This window comes from Pollicipes pollicipes, unplaced genomic scaffold, assembly GCF_011947565.3.
Source record: "Pollicipes pollicipes isolate AB1234 unplaced genomic scaffold, Ppol_2.1 Scaffold_6686;HRSCAF=7923_pilon_pilon_pilon, whole genome shotgun sequence".
Classification (NCBI taxonomy): domain Eukaryota; kingdom Metazoa; phylum Arthropoda; class Thecostraca; order Pollicipedomorpha; family Pollicipedidae; genus Pollicipes; species Pollicipes pollicipes.
The window spans coordinates 35,471,389-35,491,873 of NW_023596921.1; the positions used below are offsets into that span (position 1 = coordinate 35,471,389).

At 54.4% G+C, this 20,485-nt stretch overlaps 2 protein-coding genes across 2 annotated transcripts; one reads left to right on the forward strand and one right to left on the reverse strand.

Moving 5' to 3' along the window:
* Nucleotides 1-717: 717 nt before the first annotated feature.
* On the forward strand, nt 718-12,352 carry LOC119107860 (nitric oxide synthase-interacting protein). The gene is made up of 6 exons (XM_037231424.1): nt 718-776; nt 7,211-7,396; nt 7,701-7,812; nt 8,157-8,283; nt 9,146-9,455; nt 10,434-12,352. Exons 2-6 carry the CDS (start codon nt 7,221-7,223, stop codon nt 10,612-10,614), a joined length of 906 nt encoding a protein of 301 aa, XP_037087319.1. The 5' UTR covers nt 718-776; nt 7,211-7,220; the 3' UTR covers nt 10,615-12,352.
* Nucleotides 12,353-13,407: 1,055 nt separating this feature from the next.
* On the reverse strand, nt 13,408-19,999 carry LOC119107859 (phenoloxidase-activating factor 2). The gene is made up of 6 exons (XM_037231423.1): nt 19,883-19,999; nt 17,700-18,756; nt 17,143-17,273; nt 16,446-16,711; nt 14,124-14,367; nt 13,408-13,715 (listed from the first exon to the last, which is right to left on the reverse strand). Exons 2-6 carry the CDS (start codon nt 18,747-18,749, stop codon nt 13,595-13,597), a joined length of 1,812 nt encoding a protein of 603 aa, XP_037087318.1. The 5' UTR covers nt 18,750-18,756; nt 19,883-19,999; the 3' UTR covers nt 13,408-13,594.
* Nucleotides 20,000-20,485: the final 486 nt, after the last annotated feature.

Genomic DNA, 20,485 nt, shown 5'->3' on the forward strand with positions numbered 1-20,485 from the left:
TCGCAGGGGAGACATGGTAACAGTGTACCAGATGTTTCACGGAGGTATGTCGCCGTCGGAGGAGGAGTTCCTGACAAGACAAAACCGGAGGGTGACAAGGGGACATCAATGGAAGCTGAGAAAACCTCGGGCTGGGATTCTCGTCCGTCGTAACTCGTTCAGCACGCGGGTCGTCAAGAATTGGAATGCTCTTCCACACCCGAACATGTCATCAATCTCAGTTGAACAGATCAAGCCTAGGATTTATATGCACTGGGCTGACATCATGTATGACATTCCACACTGAATCTACCTCTATTTTGAGACTGTTTGGCTACCGAGCCGGGGGCCTGACGAGACCGGGACCGTACAGGCTTAGTGGCCTTTTATAATTCCCAATCACCATAAGGTAAGGTAAGGTGATTGTGTCCCATCGTTGCATATCATGACTGGACATCATTTTATAGCTAAGGTTTGGAAGGAAATCACCACGCCGATGCGTTGGATGGAGATGGTACACAAAAGTTTATTTCGCACCTTGCAACATGAAAGATAGGCTTGTACCATAATCCGCATCAGCAGGAGTGCGATGTTTCGGGCGGAACGGGCCCGCTTGTAGGTAATATCACCAAATGACGCAAAACAGGCAGTTGCTGAGCAATCACAGCAGATGTCCATTATGCAGTCAATCATTAAGTCGTCGAAATCTACATCCTTGGAAGGATCATTACGTGGCGCGTGCGTGGTGTGTATGGCGCGATAGGACCTGGAACGTTGGAGGCTGGGACGACAATTAGGTAAATAATATGACATTGCTTCCTTTCTATTCCAAATACTCTGTTTCATCATGAATACGTTGGGGATGAACGGGCGAAATTTGCGGGATGACCAGCCCGCCAAGAATCCCTTACCCTGGCTAGGCCAAATTGCGCTGCATTCGCAAAATATTTTATGCTCTAAATTACCTTTATGGCATCAATAAGTTCCTAAAATACTAGTTATATGTGCTGAAATTTGTGTCGACCGTGAAGCAAATGACCATATACCAATCTGTTCCGATGTACAGTGTAATTCTCCTATAGTTCAAATGATGCACTTCTATTGTGTGCCTATTTGTCAATGTTTTTTTCAGTCTGGATGGCAAGGTCAGGAGTCAAGAACAGAAGCCTAGATTTATGCTGGCAAACATGACTGTAGTAAAGCCTGTGTTTGATTTAATGTGGATTTATTATCTATGCAGGAATCATCATTTTTGATGGGTCACATGTGAAGTGATCCTGTCATATAAAGATGTAATGTGGATCATTAATCAAGTCATTAACTCTCCTAAAAGAGTTCCTTGGCATAGGGCAGTTTGCATTGTGTTCAAATAACTTATGTCAATAGTTTTTAGTTGATCAGTGCCTTAATAAGCTTTGGTGTAGGCGTGCATTGCTACCTAACATTGGAAAAAGTCATTGTACACCATTCCTCATGTTTAAGGCTGGAACATATTGTACATAATCTTAAAACAGTTAGATTCATGCTCCTACCTTCAAATTTTAATATGTACAACAGCGAGCTCTTGAGAGCTGCACGCACCCCACCGCCTAGACTCCCCAGTGCCGTTTTTGCATTGCTGTTGCATAATTATAATGTTTTGGCTTATCAAGAACCATAAGAATTGTATGGGACCAAGGCAACAATAATAATGCAATGAGAAAGTTTCTTATTGCATCTAGGTACGTTTATGAAACAAACAGGCCAGAATAGTCCAGAACATAGTCTAAACTAAACTAGCCTAGCCTAACCTGACCTGACCTGACCTGACCTGACCTGACCTGACCTGACCTGACCTGACCTAGCCTAACCTAACCTAACCTAACCTAACCTAACCTAACCTAACCTAAACTAACCTCACCTAACCTAACCTAACCTAACCTAACCTAACCTAGCCTAACCTAATGTAACCTGAACCTAACCCCCACCCTATCCCCTTCAACCCAGTGTCCCATTGGCATCCATGTTCCATGCCATATATATTTGCCATATCAAGAAGTTTTGTTTTGTCACCATATTCTCATTTTGCTTTTCATTCCCATGCAAAAACATCATATTTCCCCACTATGTTGACCAATCTACAAACAATACAGAAGACTGCTTGGATATGTAAGAAACACATTTTATTGAATTCGTGTTACTTTGGCCTCTTACATTTGTATGGTTCATGATGCGCAGTAATGTTGTGATCACCCAGTAATGTTGCGAATCACGCGTAGAAATGGCGCCAGGTTCGTGGTTGCTGCGTGTTTGTGCTCGGATGTTTCGCTATCGTGGCTATTTAAGTTCCGAAGGTAAGAGGTTAGATGACCTGTTTTATGATTAATTACGATATGTTCTGTCTTAAAAACGATGAGTGATGTACAATGCTCTTTCTTAACATGAGGTAGCAATGTATACCCTGACCTAAGCTTCTTACATGAATTTGACAGAAGGAGATAAACTGATTCTACTAAACCCAGCCAACACTGCACATGTATGGTGTATGGTTAAGGAGGGCAGTGTTACCAGAAAAAGGCTGGCCTACCAGAGTGCATAACAGCTGACCTGTGGCCTTTTTGAGGCACTTCCACTACCATTGCTGGGTAATGCAGCTTCACATGCATTGCAAGCTCCTGTTATCAGCCCCTACCCCACCCCCATGGCCATATACAGTAACACCTGAGGGTGTGCAGTTTCACAGCTAAATAGGTATAAGCATTGCTGTTCTGCCTACCTATATAAAGCAAAAGCCAAGACACAATGCATCAGCATAACATGTGTTGCCTGGAGTTCCTCTGCCTCCTAATGTCAAATGAATTTGTTGTTGTGAAATGAAATTGACAACCTGCAAGTTACTTCACATCTAGCTGAAGCTGGTCTGTACAAGCTGTGAGTAAGTCATTCATTAATTAAAAGCCATTGAAATCAGGATGCACACATTGGATGCAGGAGGAATCAATGCTGAATTGGTTCACCCAGTGTGAAGCAATGATCTGATTCAGAGCTGAGTCTTTGAACTGGAATGTGAATCAACAAATACTTGATTCATAAAAGACAAAATCATGATTAATTTTGAATCTGAATCATATGTCAGGGGTTATGAATTGATAGTTATGAATCATTGCATTTTCCAAAAATTTGAATTGAGGTTAGAGCGGGCTGTGGTATCACAGGATTTGTGTCATAAGTACACTATGGGCATATGAATAATTGGTCTTCTTTGTGCACTGCTTTGCAATAATTGCAATTTATACTCACCTCCATTATAAATATGTCCATATAAGACAACTTATCAGTCCACAAGATACCAGTGGTTAACAGAAGCAGGAAACCTGTGTGATCTTGCCCTTCAAAATGGAAGGCTTATGACCTCACAAAGTACATAAATATAGCTGAGGAGAGCTGGCAGACTAGAAGACAGCTTCCCCAATAACATAGTTTCTACACAAGCTTGCAGTAAGCTAGATTTGTGCTCCCACTCATCTTGTACCCAAAATTATTGCTCCCATTTCATTTACTGTGATAAAGCTGATACCCTAAGTTTTGCATGAGCCGATCACCAATTTTTGTGCATGGAGAATCAGTTTTATAGAATCTTATTTTTCAAACAGAAGGAAAAATAAGTGTAAGCCAGCCAGACCTGTTTTTGGTACACACCTTAGGCAGGTGCAATAGATCATTGCCACTAAGACATCCAGCACAGTAGATTTTCTTAACATGGTTGGTGGGCCTGCTAAAGATGCAGCCAGAGCCTGACAATGGTTGTGAAGGATGTGTGAGTTTACAGCATATTAGATACTTTACTTGAGAATTTGCTGAGCAATGGTTTGAGGGAATGTTCCACTTTTCCAGACATCGAAGCAAGATGTGTCAGATGATGAGATATGGTCCCTTGTAGCTATTGGTATGTGTTTAAGTCGAAAAGACAGCTCTAGGCACCACAATCTCCATTTAGCAAACATCGTCTTCAATACATCACTGTTTGGTTGGGTCATGGAATGTTTGCATGACATCAGAGGTGCTGCCAAAGTGGCCCTGCTAAATTTGCTTCCCCCATCCCCCCCTCCCCCCAGCACTCACTTGTAGTACTTGAACTTGCCAAGAGATTGCAGTGGTGATGCTGAACATGTTTGCTGCAGCAACTGTTGCTGTCAGCTCATGTTTTGGCTCTTTCTTGTGGTGATTTTGCACATTTTCCATGACTGTGTTTATTGGGGTGTGTTTGTGAGTGTGTTGAGATGTTAAGTTGTGTTGACATGCTCAGTTATGGAGCCATTATTAAGTTTTTTGATTACTCTTATTTCTCTAATGTATATTTTCCATGTCCAACCTTTTTTTGATGTGTAGCACAGAACATGAGTCATGTTTGAATCTTGCATTGCCAGCACGACATTGGTGGACAGCCAATTGAAGTATGTGGTATCTGTGAACCATCCTCACACATGCTAGACAGAAAGATTTGACAGCTATATTCTGTGTGGCCTGAAATGCTGTATGGCTTGTGGGGTGGCAGTATTTGAATGATGTTTTTGAGGCATCAGACATGCCCAGGCGACGTTGTAAAGGTCTGGATGTCTTTGCAAGCATGTAGCCCAGAAACTGGAGGATTTAAGGTTTTAGGAAGGGCAGGGCTGTGAACTGGACCAAATGATCTTCAATATAGCTGTTTTAGTTCAAATGTACATGCAAACATGGAACACTTTTGTTAAACCCTAATGAATAATATTTGTATTCACCCCCCAAAAGTGGTTGAGGGTTCCTGGATCAGCTGAGTGGCCCTGTGCTGGTCTGAAGCGGATGGGGGGGGGGGGGGGTTGTATTAAATGAGTGAACTGAATTATATAGAGGAAGTGGACTTAGGGGCCTCAAAGTAAAAAATGTGGGACTCCTTGAGGTTGTGGGCACATGATGTTTATCAGCATCAGGTTTTTTAATTTGCATTCCAAACCACTTAGTGTCCACATCAGGTTTCTGAACTTATATTTCAAACTATCTGAAGGAAATGGCTCAAAATGTAAGTTAATTTGATTATGTGCCTAGTATGACAAATGGTGGAATCATCTAACATGACCTGCGCATGGAGCAAAGTTTATGGCAACTACATGTAAACCCAAATAATAGGGTGGTGTCATGCTGCTGATGGTAATGGTGCTGGTCAATGTTACTGTTGATAATGAAAATTCTGCAGCAGCAGTGCCAAGTCCCTGCTGGGCAAGCCTCAGAGTGAGCTGGTAGAGCAGGTGGAGCGGAACCTGATTGCCTGCCGTTGGGCTCGCCGCTAGATCTTGTGCCATTCCCGCTCGCAGGGGGGGCCGAAAGTCTGTCATTGACTGGCCTTGCAACAACGTCAAGAAACTGCACCCTGACAAGTCACCTGAGCCGCCAGCAGGAGTCAACCGCCCGCTCTGCTCTGGAGGCGCCGCCGCTCAGTGGTCGGGCACAGACCGTGCTGGACTGAGGTGGAGCCCGCCATCTGCGTGTGCAGCACTGGGCTTTCTGAGATGCAGGTGACTGTGCGGTTCAGCGGCGGCGCAGAGCTGCTCTTTGGCAACGTGCGGGAGCACCAGCTCGAGCTGCCGGAGCAGAAGGATCCGTGGACGCTGGCCGGCCTACTGCCTTGGCTGCGGGACCACTTGCTGAAGGAGAGACCGGAGCTCTTCATGCAGGGGGACACCGTCCGGCCCGGCATCCTTGTGCTGGTGAACGACACTGATTGGGAGCTGCTCGGCCAGCTCGGCTATCAGCTTCAGGCGCACGACACGGTCGTCTTCATCTCGACGCTGCACGGCGGCTAGCGGGCCCGGGCCGCCGCCATCACGCGCTCGGCAACCTGAGAGCGGCGCTCTCCGGCCAGCCAGCCTCCGCAGGGAGCCGGCCGCGCGCTCGGCGACCTGAGAGGGGCGCCCCCTGGCCAGCCGGCCTCTGCAGGGAGCCGGCCCGCGTGTTCGGCACATCGGTGCCCGGCTGTCGTGGGGCGATGCACGGCGTGGTGTTCGCGGTGCCGTGATGTGACTGAAGGTGCTCCACGCTCGCCACTCGTGCGGCACGGTTCTCGCTGAGTCTGCCGTCTCATTTCCTGCGTCCGCTGCGGTGTCGATGCGATTGGTGGTGACGTGTCGACGTAAGCTCGTGTCGATTGGTGGTGACGGCGCTTAGCGGATAGCGTCGCCAGTGCGTAATGGGGGTTACGCAGAGGTTACATCTACAATTGTCAACTGTTGTCCGCACCACCGGACGTGCGCTGTGTCCAGGCTCTCAGCGGTTCGATGGCGCCCTGTCTTGTGAGGTCCGAGTCTTCATCATAAGTATCGGAGCTGCGTGCTCGTGCAGCGCCGGATGTGGGACAAGTGGTGCGGAGTTGGTGGGCAGGAAGGCAGGCCGACGGCTGGGTCTCCGTCCCGGTGTTGCACAACTGCGTCGCATCATTTGTCATGTCCTGACAGTGCGCAGGCACGACGAGACGCGGACAATAAATTATGGAACCGAAGAGCCGCTGGATTTGTCCGCAAAATCCTCGCAGCAAAGCAGCTGTTTGTACGGGACCACAAGACAACAAATGGTTCGGGGATACACTTCGTTTGTAGAAGTGGAAGCTAAGGGAGTGTGGCGCTACACATTGATATTTCTAGTCGCCGGAGGGGGAGGGCTCTTGACTAGCTCGTGGTTCTTGAATGCACGAAGGTCCTCGCCGTACGGTTCTCCCAGTTTGGTTGAAAGCTTCGTGACCCGGGTACGCGACAGCGATCTTATAAATAAGATTCTCGGACGGTGGCCGGTGCGAATGGTGAGCTATCAATCGCTGGCAGAACGCCGCCACGCAGAGGACGGCTGGGTTATCGACGACTGACCGTGGCAGTGGTCCGTGATTTTCCGCTTGAACCACGCATTCATTGTTCAGATGGAAGACCATTTTAAACCGGAACCCGATAAGCTCAGATTCAGGCCAGTTTGCGCTCTTTCCACAGGTGGCCGATTGCGTCGTGGGCGTCAAATCCCGCAGACACCAACTGACACCTCTCTGTTCTACACAGCCGAACCGCGCGGACACCCACTGACGCCCCTCTGTTCTACCCAGCCGAACCCCGCGGACACCCACGAACACCCCTCTGTTCTACCCAGCCGAACCCCGCGGACACCCACGAACACCCTCTGTTCTACCCAGCCGTTTGCTAGCAGCAGTGCCGTACCAAGCGTCCCGTGCCTGTTCCAGGTGAATCAACATGACGCGCCATGGCAAGAACTGCACGGCGGGCATGGTGTACACGTACCAGGAGCGCAAGAAGGACGCGCGGCAGTCGGGCTATGGCACTGACCAGATCCGCACCAGCAAGGACTCGGTGAAGGACTTCGACTGCTGCTGCCTGACGCTGCAGCCCTGCCGCGACCCCGTCATCACGTGCGTGAGCAGCCCTCTCGCGGTAGCCAGGCGCGCTGGTCTCGTCGTTGGCGTTATCTCCCACGACTACCACGAACGGTACAGGCTAGCTGTCGGCTGCAATGTGTAAGCCCGGTCGTGTGCGCCGTTCATGAGGTCATAGATGCATGTGGGGTCCAGTTAGTATTTTTGGTTACGGTATTTTTCAACGCGTATGTCTTTAAGAATGCTGCTGTTAAGGAAGCACTCGTTACAATGTATTTTTAGTACTTGTCCGGATGTTCCCACGCCGGTAACGTTCATACATCTACGACGGATCTTGCAGACCGGACGGCTATCTCTACGACAAGGAGGCCATTCTCGAGTACATCATCACAAAGAAGAATGAATTCAGCCGCAAAATGAAACAGTACGAAAAGGAAAAGAGACAAGAAGAGGTAACGAACGACAGCCGTGCAGCATTGCGCGAATTCACGTCGTTCGCAGTCTCTCCACACACTTGTATTACTCTGACCTATCTCAGCGAGTAGTATTGGATGTGTGGCCGAATATGCCGGCAGTGCGTGGAAGCTGCGTGCGTGTAAAATGTGTCTAACCCCCTAACTCCGTAGTCACCCATTTTAAGTTTATATCTGGTGTATCATTTTTGCACTCGCATCGCGATGGGTACGTTGACAGCCTAAAGCCTGTGCCGATGCGCGGAAGGCGTCCACACCCAGTGCCTCCTGACGCGGGCGGAGGACGTGTGTGTGTGGCTGATGGCGCCGCCGTTGTCGCGCAGCTGGAGATGGAGGAGCTGGCGGCCGCCGAGCAGCGGTCTCGCCTCCGCAGGTTCGAGGGCCAGGAGTCGAGCATCATCAGCAAGCTGGGAGCCGCCGCCGGCGCCGCCGCCACCACCGCCACCGCCGGTGAGTTCTTCGCGGAGTGACGCTCGTCCGACGGCGAGAGCGGGACGGGTGGCGTGCGCTGATTCTAGCGTTCACGCGCCTCAGATGTGGACTATGTGAGGCTGCTGAGTTGTGATCAATACGAGAAACTCGATGTTCAGGGAGACCAGTTGGGGGTTGATCTGTTGGTGTGGCCATAAAACGCAGCAGCCCGTTTGCGAACGTGATATTTGTTTTACACAGAGCGGGGCGTGCATTGCTCTCACGCGTCAGTACACAGCGACTGGGCAGCCTCTCTGAAGCTCTGGGCGATGCGCGACTTCTCGTGTGCGCTCACGCCTTCTGCCCGCCCACGACCCTGACGGGCGTCCTCTGCCCGCCCCGCGGCCCTGACGGGCGCCCTCTGCGCGCCCCGTGGTCCTGACGGGCGCCCTGTGCCCGTCCCGTGGTCCTGACCGGCGCCCTCTGCCCGCCCCGTGGTCCTGACTGGCGCCCTCTGCCCGCCCCGTGGTCCTGACCGGCGCCCTCTGCCCGCCCCGTGGTCCTGACCGGCGCCCTCTGCCCGCCCCGCGGCCCTGACTGGCGCCCTCTGCGCGCCCCGTGGTCCGGAACGGCGCCCTCTGCCCGCCCCGCGGCCCTGACGGGCGCCCTCTGCGCGCCCCGTGGTCCGGAACGGCGCCCTCTGCCCGCCCCGTGGTCCTGACCGGCGCCCTCTGCCCGCCCCGCGGCCCTGACGGGCGCCCTCTGCCCGCCCCGTGGTCCTGACTGGCGCCCTCTGCACGCCCCGTGGTCCTGACCGGCGCCCTCTGCCCGCCCCGCGGCCCTGACTGGCGCCCTCTGCTCGCCCCTCGGTCCTGACTGGCGCCCTCTGCCCGCCCTTCAGGGGCTGGCCCCAGCGGCGACGCCTCCGTCTCCAACATGACGGCCGACAAAGCGCGTAAGCTGCCGTCCTTCTGGATCCCGAGCTTGACGCCGGCTGCCAAGAAGAGCGTCATCAAGAAGCCGGACAAGACGGTGCTGTGTCCGATGAGCGGGCGGCCGCTGCGCGTCAAGGACTTCATCGCCGTGGTCTTCACGCCCGTCTGTGACCCGCACGACAAGACGGCGCTCATCTCCAAGCGCAACCGGTTCATGTGCCGCGTGACGCACGACATCCTTGGCAACACGGTGCCGGCGGCCGTCCTGCGACCCACGTGAGTGGCCTTCCGCCCGCCCCCGCCCCCGGAGCGACCGTGGTGCCACCCACGCCCGGGGGTGTCTGCTCGGAGGGGTGCTGGCGCGGCAGATGTGTCCCACGTCAGGGCCTGCCCAGAGCCGCGCCCTTCCAAGTAGTGAGTCGTACGGTCGAGCTGACGTGGTCTGGAGTTCACAATTATTTACTGGGGAGTGCGCTTGGGCGTATGGCTCCGGCGCGTAAGTCTCACGAATTTGAGGAGCCCTGGTCATCTATGATATCTTGACGATGCAGGCTATATAAGCAAACCGGGCAAGCTAAGCCGTCAGCTTTCGATGACGGTTAACGGCTGTGGACTTATGGCCTCTACAGTTGCTCATTTGCGATGTATTACATTGTGTATAGCATTGTGTTATTACAACGGTATTACACTGTGGTATTATTACCGTTTTGCTTGAAGATAGCATAGCGTAGTTCTTCAACCCAAAATTCGCTCCACCCATCAACCTTGTAACTTACACCCTGTTTTGTATGCTGTACTGGTGCCAGTTAAGGCATGTATGTGTAATGACGTGCTTTTCCAATCCTGTGAGCGCGGCCTCGTACAGTTCCTCAGGTGCCGAAGATGTCTGGATTTTCCCAAAACGTGGCTGTTGTTTTTAGTGTGTGTGTTTGCTTGCCTGACAAACTTTGAACAATCATGATCATGATCAACCGAGACATATGTGGAGGGGCTAAAGCCCACTGATATGACCCTGACATGTTCATTATATCATGGCCAGAAGCCATGGACAGAGACACACCAATCTTCACGTATGTGTGTGCTCCATGTAGGCCGTGAGTTTTCCTTTTCAGACATCCCATTACAAGTCGAATTTCTTTACCGACCTGGTCAGTAGAGTACGCGCTCTGCCTTCTGGTGGCGTTAGCTGGGTTGTTGGCTCGCGCTGTATACCGCCCGGCGCCACGGCTAACCGTCCGGACGTGTCGCCGGCAGCGGAGACGTGGTCACCATGGAGTGCGTGGAAAAGCTGATCAGAAAGGACATGCGGCACCCGGTGACGGGCGAGCTGCTGACCGAGGCCGACATCATCCCCCTGCAGATGGGAGGCACCGGCTTCGCCGGCACCAACGACCAGCTATCCACCAGCGGCGCACGACCCGTCATGCAGGTCTGAGCCGGCCGCGGACGTGCCGTCTCCTGGAGTGTAGCCGGCCACGAACGTGCCGTGTCCCCGTGTCCCGGAGCGGAGCCGGCCACGGAGGTACCGTGTCTCGGAGCGGAGCCGGCCACGGACGTGCCGTCTCCTGGAGTGTGGCTGGCCCCGGACGTGCCGTCTCCTGGAGTGTAGCCGGCCCCGGACGTGCCGTCTCCTGGAGTGTAGCCGGCCACGGACGTGCCGTCTCCTGGAGTGTAGCCGGCCGCGGACGTGCCGTCTCCTGGAGTGTAGCTGGCCCCGGACGTGCCGTCTCCTGGAGTGTAGCTGGCCACGAACGTGCCGTGTCCCCGTGTCCCGGAGCGGAGCCGGCCACGGAGGTGCCGTGTCTCGGAGCGGAGCCGGCCACGGACATGCCGTCTCCTGGAGTGGAGCCGGCCGCGGACGTGCCGTCTCCTGGAGTGGAGCCGGCCACGGACGTGCCGTGTCCCCGGAATGGAGCCGGCCGCCCTACGGCGGCGGGCGGTTTGGGTGGCTGCCTTGGGCGCCGCATGGCACGCCGGCCGAGCTTCGTGCGCCGATCTCCGACGGGGCGCGTTGTGACGTCTGCAGGCTACAGAGTGACGTCTGTCGGCGCGTGGTCCCCGTCTGCAGGCCATAGAGTGGCGTCTGTCGGCGCGTGGTCCCCGTCTGCAGGCCATAGAGTGACGTCTGTCGGCGTGTGGTCGCCGGCTGTAGCCCGCAGAGTGCTGGGCCACACAGTGTCGTACCGGTGCCCATTGTGCTGCGATGCGCCATGGGGCGATGATGGCTCGGCTGACGGCGGCCAGCAAAGCCAGCCGTGTGTTGGGTCGTTAGCTGCACTGCTGCTGAACTCCTGAGCTGGAAGCTTCAGTCGCCATTGCTGACGTCCTTATCATGCGTTGTGTATAGTTGCTGTGACGCTCTGCGTAGACTGTTCCCAAAGTTCCCAAGTCGATCTTGCAACTTTTCCATGAAACTTACGTATTGCCCAGGTGATCGTTTTAAACGCATGTGATACGTGCAAAATTGACGTGCGAGGGCGTGATAACAAACTGAAGCAAGCTGACGCGGCGACTGCAGTGGACGACAATTCAAATGTGACTCATACCCTTGTTCCCTAGCGAAGGATGTTATCGTGCAAGGTCTAGCGACCAGTTACCGGCATCTTAATGAATTTTTCTCCGAATTTGTTTCATTTTTCATGGTGCATTGTCATGGTACAAGGAAAGTGACACCTGCGCTGCAAGTTGCGATGCAGGATGTGATTGCAGTTAACTTACATTCATTGAAAATGGTTTGCAGCACCTTTATATGTCATTTACAACAACATTTAATGTCTCCTTACCGATCACAAAGTCCGTCACCTGGCAAACGTTTGCCGCGCACAGCAGAGGCTCCGCAAGCGATTTCAGTGGAGCGTAGAGTACCAACTGGTCCCGGTGTAAGACCGTCCAAACCCCGCACCACTCCGAACTGTGACCGAATTCCGGCGGACGACGGTACGGCGTGAGTCCACGGGTGGGTCCACGTGTACACAATTAACGTGTTCGAACCACCAAACGTCGCTTCGATGTAATCACTAACGCGTCACTTCCCCTTGGCAACTTGGTTGTGCCGTCGTATACCTCTAATTAAGAAAGTAAATGAGTAAATGTGTCGTTAGCGACGAGAAACTACGTTTATAGTTCCATAAAATGTGAATTTGTGGAGTGTAAATAAAATGTCCTACGCTTCACTCCTGTGGGTTATTCGCTGCAAGATGGGGTTCTGTTTTGTGGCTTGTATGCATACTTTTTCTATTATTTCTCAGATCCGCTCCACTTACATATCCGAGACTAAGGAAGCCATGCTGCTGAGGGGAGTGGCCTGCATGGAACCTTAATCGTGTCATGATTTGTGGTAATTCTGGCGTCTTCTTTGCATCTACCCAGGAGGGAAGAAATACATCTGAAGCGAAGACAATGTTCGTGTGCAAAAGAAAGCCATTCGTTTACCAGTTTAGATCTGTTCACGCTGAAATTTAGCCGTATTTGTACAGCATGCCGAAAACATGGCATGTCATGCATGGTGGGTCATGACTTTTTCCTTGAGCGCCAAAGGCACCCCTTTAACCATGTTTCACCCTATTCCACTCAGGCTTTTTCAGAATCTTACTTGTCTGTGAATAGTCCGAGACTGGCGCGGAACCTCGCGCTTTATTGTGTAAGAGAAAAGGGCTGCGCACAGTCGGCTTGCCAGATGTGTTTATTGGAGGAGGGTGGCCAGTGGCGAGGTGGTGTCGGACCTCTTCCGACCGTGGTCCCTGCCAATGCCAACCAGGGGCTCTTGCTATAACCCATGATATACGGATAAAATTGAAAAATTGATATATTCCGCTGTATACCTTGTTCGGAACTTCGAACTTTGAATGTACGGATTTTCGACGAACATGAAGTGCGAGATATGTTTTCTCCTTTTTAGAGAACGTTTTGAGTTAAGATGTAAAACTACATCAAAATTACAATTGCGTATTTTCTCGCTAATTTTGCGAGCTGCCAAAGTCCGAATAGAGGTTATACTCTATATGATATATGCATATATATATATATATATATATATATATATATATATATATATATATATATATATACTGAAGCCGTCCTTATGTTTGCATGCATGATATGTTGTATCAGATGTTGGATTCCAATCTGTCTAAATAGCTTACACGGCATCCCGTCCGCCTCGGCGACCAGCTCACTGTAAATACTCATCGCCTTCGGAGTGTGTCGCCCTGTTCCAGTATACAAAGTCGATCTGCCAGATATGTTTATTGGAGGAGCGCGGCCAGTGGCGAGATGGCGTCGGTTCTCTGTCGACCGCGGCCCCGTCCCGCGCAGACCAGGCCGACGGTCCGTAAACACAGCCCGCTGTCCACCGCTCGCCTGCTGGCCTCTTATCACAGCGGAGGGCAGGCTCAGGATGGGCGCCGGCCGCCCACTCAGGGGTAGCCGACGGTAAGGTCCTCGCTGAGCTTGGGCAGGTTGGCCTGGATCCAGGGCAGCAGCTTGTCCACGTCGGCGTACACGCCCGGGATGTTCTCTTGGCCGCAGCCGATACCCCTGCGAAGCGAGCAGGTGATGGTCAGCCAGGGACGCCTCCTGCGTCGCTGGGCGGCCCGTGTGGGGCACCGGAGTGCAGAGTGCAGTACAGTGTAGTGCAGTGCAGACGAGGCAAGTGCAGTAATGCGGGCTCCAGCTCTCTGTCATTCCAGCTAGCCGGACTTGTTGGCGGTCGCTTCTCCCCCTCCCTCCCTTCACACGAACACACTCCTGTTCAGAGAATTACAGGAAACGGACTGTGAAATGAGACCCAGTCCCCAGCTCCCTTCTCCTGTATAGGATTTTCCGGGCTGTATATAGTTTATACGATCTATAGCCACCAGCGGTCCAACAAGCACCGCAGCATCCTTCAGCAGCTGCCCCCCCCCCCCCCCCTCCGTCTGGGATCAACAGCCGTCGGTCACTCACCAGGCGACAATGCCGACCTGTACGAAGGTCTCTTCTTCCGTCGCGTCGGCCACGCGGCACACGAGCGGCGAGCCGCCGTCGCCCTTGCACGTGTCGATGCCCTTCTCGCCGCCGGCGCACAAGAACGAGTCGTGCAGCTTGAACCAGCGGCCCAGCTTGGTCGTGCGCAGCTCCTTCTGACAGGTGCCGCTGTCCACCACGCTCAGCGGTACCTCTTTCAGGATGTTGGTGTACTGGCTGTTGGCTGCGGACGCGGCACGGCCTGGGGTCAGGGTCGGCGCCGGCCGGGGGGCGCCGGCCGCGCTCAGTGCTGCCAGCTGACGTCAGTTGTCGAGGCTACCGCGCGGGGGGGCCGGAGCGCTCGTCCGGTGGTCTATAACTATATCGCCACTGACATCGGAAGGCAGCTGATTCGGGTTACCTGATCGAATAACGCTATAACAAAGCGGGTTTAGGTTCAGGTTTGATGTAGACTGAAGCGACGTATGTTACGTGTCTATGGGTCAACGGCGATTGAGTTGTTCTTCCAAGTCTGCAAATCCCAGAACATTTTAATTGCATAAGCTGCAATATCTCCTGTCGAGCTGGCCTTCCGTTCCTGCAAGCCTACATGATATTCCGATATATCTGCCGTGCAGCAGCTGGTACTCGTCTGAATAGTTCTGCCTCGCTTGTTTATATGCCACGTGCTGCTTATGGGCCCCACCAGTGCACCATGCGCCGGTTGCTATGGAGAGCAAATGTGGCTGCACAGAAATACTGTGTGTACGGATTCCACGCCTGGAATGGCGATACATCGACTGGCTGGGGAGATGGAGGCAAGCGGGATATGGGGGGGGGGGGGGGGCGGTGCGGGGATTTGCCTTACTAGATGTAATTGGGCTTCGCGTGGGATTCCACCCGGAGTCTACATTATGCAGGCATGATCGATATATATATATATATATATATATATATATATGAAATACGTGCATGTGTGTATGTATGTCTGTGTGTTGAGGTGTATGTACGTAGTTATCTATGTATGCGTATGCGGGTATCTAAGGCTTTGATAATGGCCGTGCTTGAATACCCTTCCCTCGAACGATGCAGTTAACGACGTGTCGATTAGGTGCAGGGCCGCCTTCGGGAAGTTAGGTGTCCCAATTCAATTACTTGTATCCACCGCGTTACAGCTGAGACTAATTTTTATTACAGTTTGTCACTTTCTAAACATTCCAGTTATTTTACCAGTGATTTCAGGAGTGTCTCTAACCCTCCTTAATTGAATTTGGCTGACTCGAAATTGTCCGCAGTCGAGTAGGTAACTGCGAGTCTACCATCAGCTTCAGATATGCTATGTGATCTACAATGAGCAACTATTCGTATGCCGGCAAGCTCCAGGTCTCGGGGATGGCGAAAAGTCCAAATGAGTCGCAGAAGGCTATGGAGATACATAAAGCTACTGTATGGAGCTATTGTATCTGACGGTCCTCGTGTGAGCTCAGAGCTGCTTGGCGCAGTGAGAGGGGTGCCGAAGTATGCAAAAATGGACGGTGGTAAACCAAGAAAGTCATTCTCGTTCAATCGTTTGCGACATCTGATTGTCACCGCTGCATTCCAATGGCAGGAGTGACAAAGTTATATAAAATTTCGAGTGCCTTAATAGAAAGGGAATGACTTGAGCATTGTTTCACTACTTTGGCCTGTTTCCTCGGCTTAAAAATATCCGGGTAAGTACATTGCTAAAAATGTTCGGGTAAGAGGCAGCCATAACAACAGCCAACCCTAGTGACAGTCCCTCGACACATCACCTTAGGCATGGCAGTCGTGTTACATTTCAAGAGTGCCCTGGCCATCAGCTGTGCCACCACGGTCAGAGCCCGTGTGCTGGTCCTCTGGACACAGGACACCTCATTTTAACGGACTCGTGCGCCCCGTGTCGGCGAGCGGGGGTCCGTGTCTGTTCTTGAATCGCATGTCATACTGTCATAGACAAGACTGGGGTGTGGCGTGATGTCCGTGCCGATCACGCACACTAAACGGCGTTGGGGGGGGGGGGGGGGGGGGGGGGTAGCCACAACCCAACCCAACAGAAGGTGCAGCTTCGAGTGATCGCCCTTACGCCACCCGATCACCGCCACGCCGACGCCCACCCACCCACCCATGGACTAGTCACCGCCGAAGACGCCGTGCTGCGGCCATCTACATCGTCCCGCTGATCCACCCGGCGACGCCACCGAGACCGAGACGAGACCGAGACCGAGACCGAGACCGAGACCGAGACTGAGACCGAGACCGAGACGAGACTGAGTCCTAGTCTAAGACGAGAGTGGGACTCACCGAACGACTCCTTGCCCCAGCCGTTGGCGACGCAGTCCTTCAAGTCGATGGCGGCACCCACGGGCAGGCAGATGGTGTTCACGTGCTGCGAGATTTCCGCCGGGTGACTCAGCTTCAGCAGCGCCACGTCGTTGAACAGCGTCTTGTCGTTGAACGCCTCGTGCGTGATCACCTTGGAGACGGGGATGTCCTGGTGCGGGTAGAGGGTGTCCGGCTTGGAGGTGTCCCACTCGCCGACGCGGGCGATCAGCTGCTGGCCTTGGTGCCTGGCCGGCAGAGACAGGTCACGTCAAGCAGGCGCTGCGTGAGAGGAGCGTCCGTCCCTCACGCACACACACACACACACACACACAGACAGACACACACACACACGTAAGCCAGCCACTGGCAGGCTGGTCGGCTGGTGCATGTCCAGTGCAGCGAACTTCATCAGGACACTGTTGAAGTCTGCACGTGGGCACGACGCTAAAATCAGTGACCATGAGGACTGCTCCCGCAGCCAACCCATCGCACAACACGTCCGCGGGCAGCGGTGATGGGATCGATACACGGGTGGTGGAAGAGTGCAGCCGCGGCCGGCGGTGGTGGCCGCCGCTTTCCTCGGCGGGCGAGTGCAGCCCGAGCCAGCCGGAGCTCGAGGTGCCTGCCAAGGCCGCTGGCCGGCCGGCGGCGCGCCGCGCCCCGTGTCGACACTTACGCCTCGACGCAGTGGGCGCCGGTCAGCACCACGTCCTCGGCGATCAGAGAGCCGCCGCACAGGTACTCGGGGTCTCCGGTCGTCGCCTTCAGGATGGCCACCATCCACGGGTATCTCCCGATCGCTGACGCCTGAGGGAGGGGCGAGGGTCACCGTCAGTCGGCCGGCCCGGCCCTGTGACCGCCGGCTGCACGGCCGCGGCGCTGTCGGCCGTTTACTACGAAGCTTTTTGGGGCAAGAAGTACTACGCCGTGTCCTACTGCGGCGAGCGCGACTACCATTTTCGTGGTGGGCGCAAACAAGTCGTGTAAAAACGTGTAGTGAAGGTCGCTTAAAGAGCACCGTCTGTCGTTCGAACGCGTACGAGATAAACGAAATAACGCGATGAACTTTTGAGGCGAACGTAAACATTGGACTGGGATAACCTGTGCACCAAACAAGAATGGGCCTCTGCCCATGGGCGTGCGCTGTCTGCGGTGCCGGGTCACCCCCGGTCCCGCTCTGCGGCAGCCCCTGGCCGGTGCTGGGCATCGGCCCGACCCGCCCGCCTCGCTCACCTCTCCGCCAACAATGCGCCGGTCCAGCCGGACGGGAGAGCGCGTGCCGCAGCCGCTCGGAAGCCACCCGATGGGCTCGTTGTCGCGGTGACGGCAGCACGTCTCGTCCGGCTTGCACTTGGAGAGGTAGTTGCGCACCCTCTTGTTGGTGAAGGAGCGGATGTCGATGATGCCGCTGCCGAAGGTGTTGATGTATCCCTCTTCGTCGCAGAGATAGGCTGGCACGCACTCGCAGAAGCGCTCGTCGATGACGATACGGTCGCTGCCACCGGCCGTGATGGTGCGATCACCGTCAGAAGCGGACGCCTGAGCGCCTTCGCCACTCACAGACACGTCCAGACCGCCTTCGGCGCTGGAGGCGTGCACGCTCGAGTCGCCACCGGCCGCCGCGGCCTCGGCATGGCCCGAGGTGGAGGCCGAGCTGCTGTCGCCGGAGCTGGACGCCGCCGACGCGCCGCCCTCGCCCGAGGCGGCCGAGGAGGCGGCGCGGTCACCCGAGGCGGCAGAGGCGGCGCCACCGCCGGAGGAGGCGGCCGAGGCGGCGCCACCGCCGGAGGCGGCGGCTGAAGCGGCACCACCGACGGAGGAGGCGGCCGAGGCGGCGCCGCCACCGGAGGCGGAGGCCGATGTGGAGATGCCGCTGTTGATTGTGGCCGTGATGCCCTTGCCTTGGCCGATGGTGATATCGGCCTTCTGGGCCTCACCGGCTCCGGCAATGATCTCAGCGCCGCCCGCCCCGCCGGAGCCGGAGGCTTTCAGGCTGCCCTTGGGCACACAGACTAAGCCCTTGGCAGCCGCGTCTGTGACCACGAAGCGGACACCACGCGGCCTCGCCGCCAGCGAGGAAGACTTGGCCGCATTGTTCTTGGTGATGGTGATGCGCGTATGCTCGAGCGTGAATGTGGTCGACGAGGTGGCCGCCCCGGACGCCAAAAAGATGGCGTACGGCTTGGCCAAGCTAGCGGGTAGCTTGCTGGGATCAATGGATTCGGCGTGAACGGCCGCTACCGAAGCCAGTAGGGCCACCACGACTACTTGGCACGCGCGCATGCTGAACCTGTCAACACGGGTCGCCAGGTCAGAGCTGGGTGACTCCAGAGCGTCCGCCCCGTCGGCTGGGCGGGAGGTGACCCGCCGCCGCCGTGGTGGTGCCTCGGGGTGAAGCACAGGCGTTGAAGTCGTGGACAGAGGGCAGGGGACATGACTCTTCAGTTGTTCGTGGATGGTTAACATGAACTTTGTTGTGATGAGTGGCAAGAATAAACTTAGAAATGGAGCTTTCTCTCAATTTTTTGGGACGTTCGTCTTTGGGATGTGGCATTTTGGCGCGAAGCTCGCGTGAGGGAACCTGCTATATTGTATGGTGAAGACGGTTTCAGTCACTCATGCTATAGCGCTTTACTAGCCTCAGTATTGTAATGTTCGGTGCAGTAGGCAGCGGTATATGCGGTACATTCAGGTGCTGTAAACGTGCGAACTGATCCGAAGCTGGTCGGCAGTTAGCTGTGCGTCGGGCTGGCCGACATGGTGATGAGACTTTCGAGTCCTGGGCGGAATAGTGCCTTTTGTATAATGCTACTACAATATTGTCTCCTACGATAAGTGCGCAAAGAATGTCGCTAAGGTGTCGACCACTGCGTTGGGGGCATAAAAAGCAAAAGCAAATGTAGCACACCCTTTGTAGTCATTTGTATCTGTTCTCACGAAGTCCCACAATGATGAACACAGCTCACGGACGCGGAAGCGCGTGACCATAGATGCAAATGCAAACATTACGGCAACCGGAAAGAAATTGCTCCGGGTCATTTCACTTCCTCGGTGACATTGTTATTACAGCTGTTAGATATGCCGCCTCGGCGATGTTATCGATATAAAATGGTCTTTAAATCGTTGGGATTACGGCACGTGAGGTTTGGCCGTACTTCAAACAGATACGTCCCCTGACCTACCTACGACGACGGCGAAGACCTATCTACCTGACCTGCCTGACCTACCTAAGATCCACGATTGCGAACCTATCCATGCGCACGATCTCCTGAGCGAAGTTAAAGCACGTGCAAATACCAAGCGTCGTATTCGACGGCAATCGATCAACGTATTGCTGCAATCGGCTTGTGAACTTTCGCGAAGAACACAACCTGGACTTAACCAGCCTGCGGTCAGCCAGCGCGTCCGGGCCTTACCTGGTGGTGTTCGACGAGCGGTCTCCGTCCTCAGCGGGCGGATATCTATCCAGCTCTGTACATTGGCTGAGAGCGGTCACCCATCTTATATCGGCACCGACAATGTTTACGTCAGGGAAAACCTGAACTTCTGTAGGCCGGGCTGCCCGGGCGCTGCTGAGATCTGGGTGAGCAGGGGCGGCGCCAGGCCCCTGAGCGGAGGGGGCGCTGCCGACCGGCTGGCACAGATGCCTGAGCATGGCACGAGCGGCCTCTGGCACGGGCCGATCCGACCCCGCCGTGTCGGAGGCTGACCGGGACGGGGGGAGGGGAAGGGGGGACGTCAGAACGCAACAGACGCGCCACTGCGCCGGCCGACGACGTTGATACCGATCCATAATATTTGTGTCTTTACGTGCGTTTATGTTCTAGTAGAGTCTGACGTCCGTTGAGATTCGGACGAACTGAACGTTGGGATTTCATGCCTCTCAGGCCCACGCGACGTCAACTGGCCATGATCCAAACCACGCTCGGCTAATGAGAAGTGCACAGCTTGTGGGTGCAATGCGTCCTGAAAGGCTCAAGCCTTCCAATTCTTGGCTTCATTAGAGATTTCTTCACATT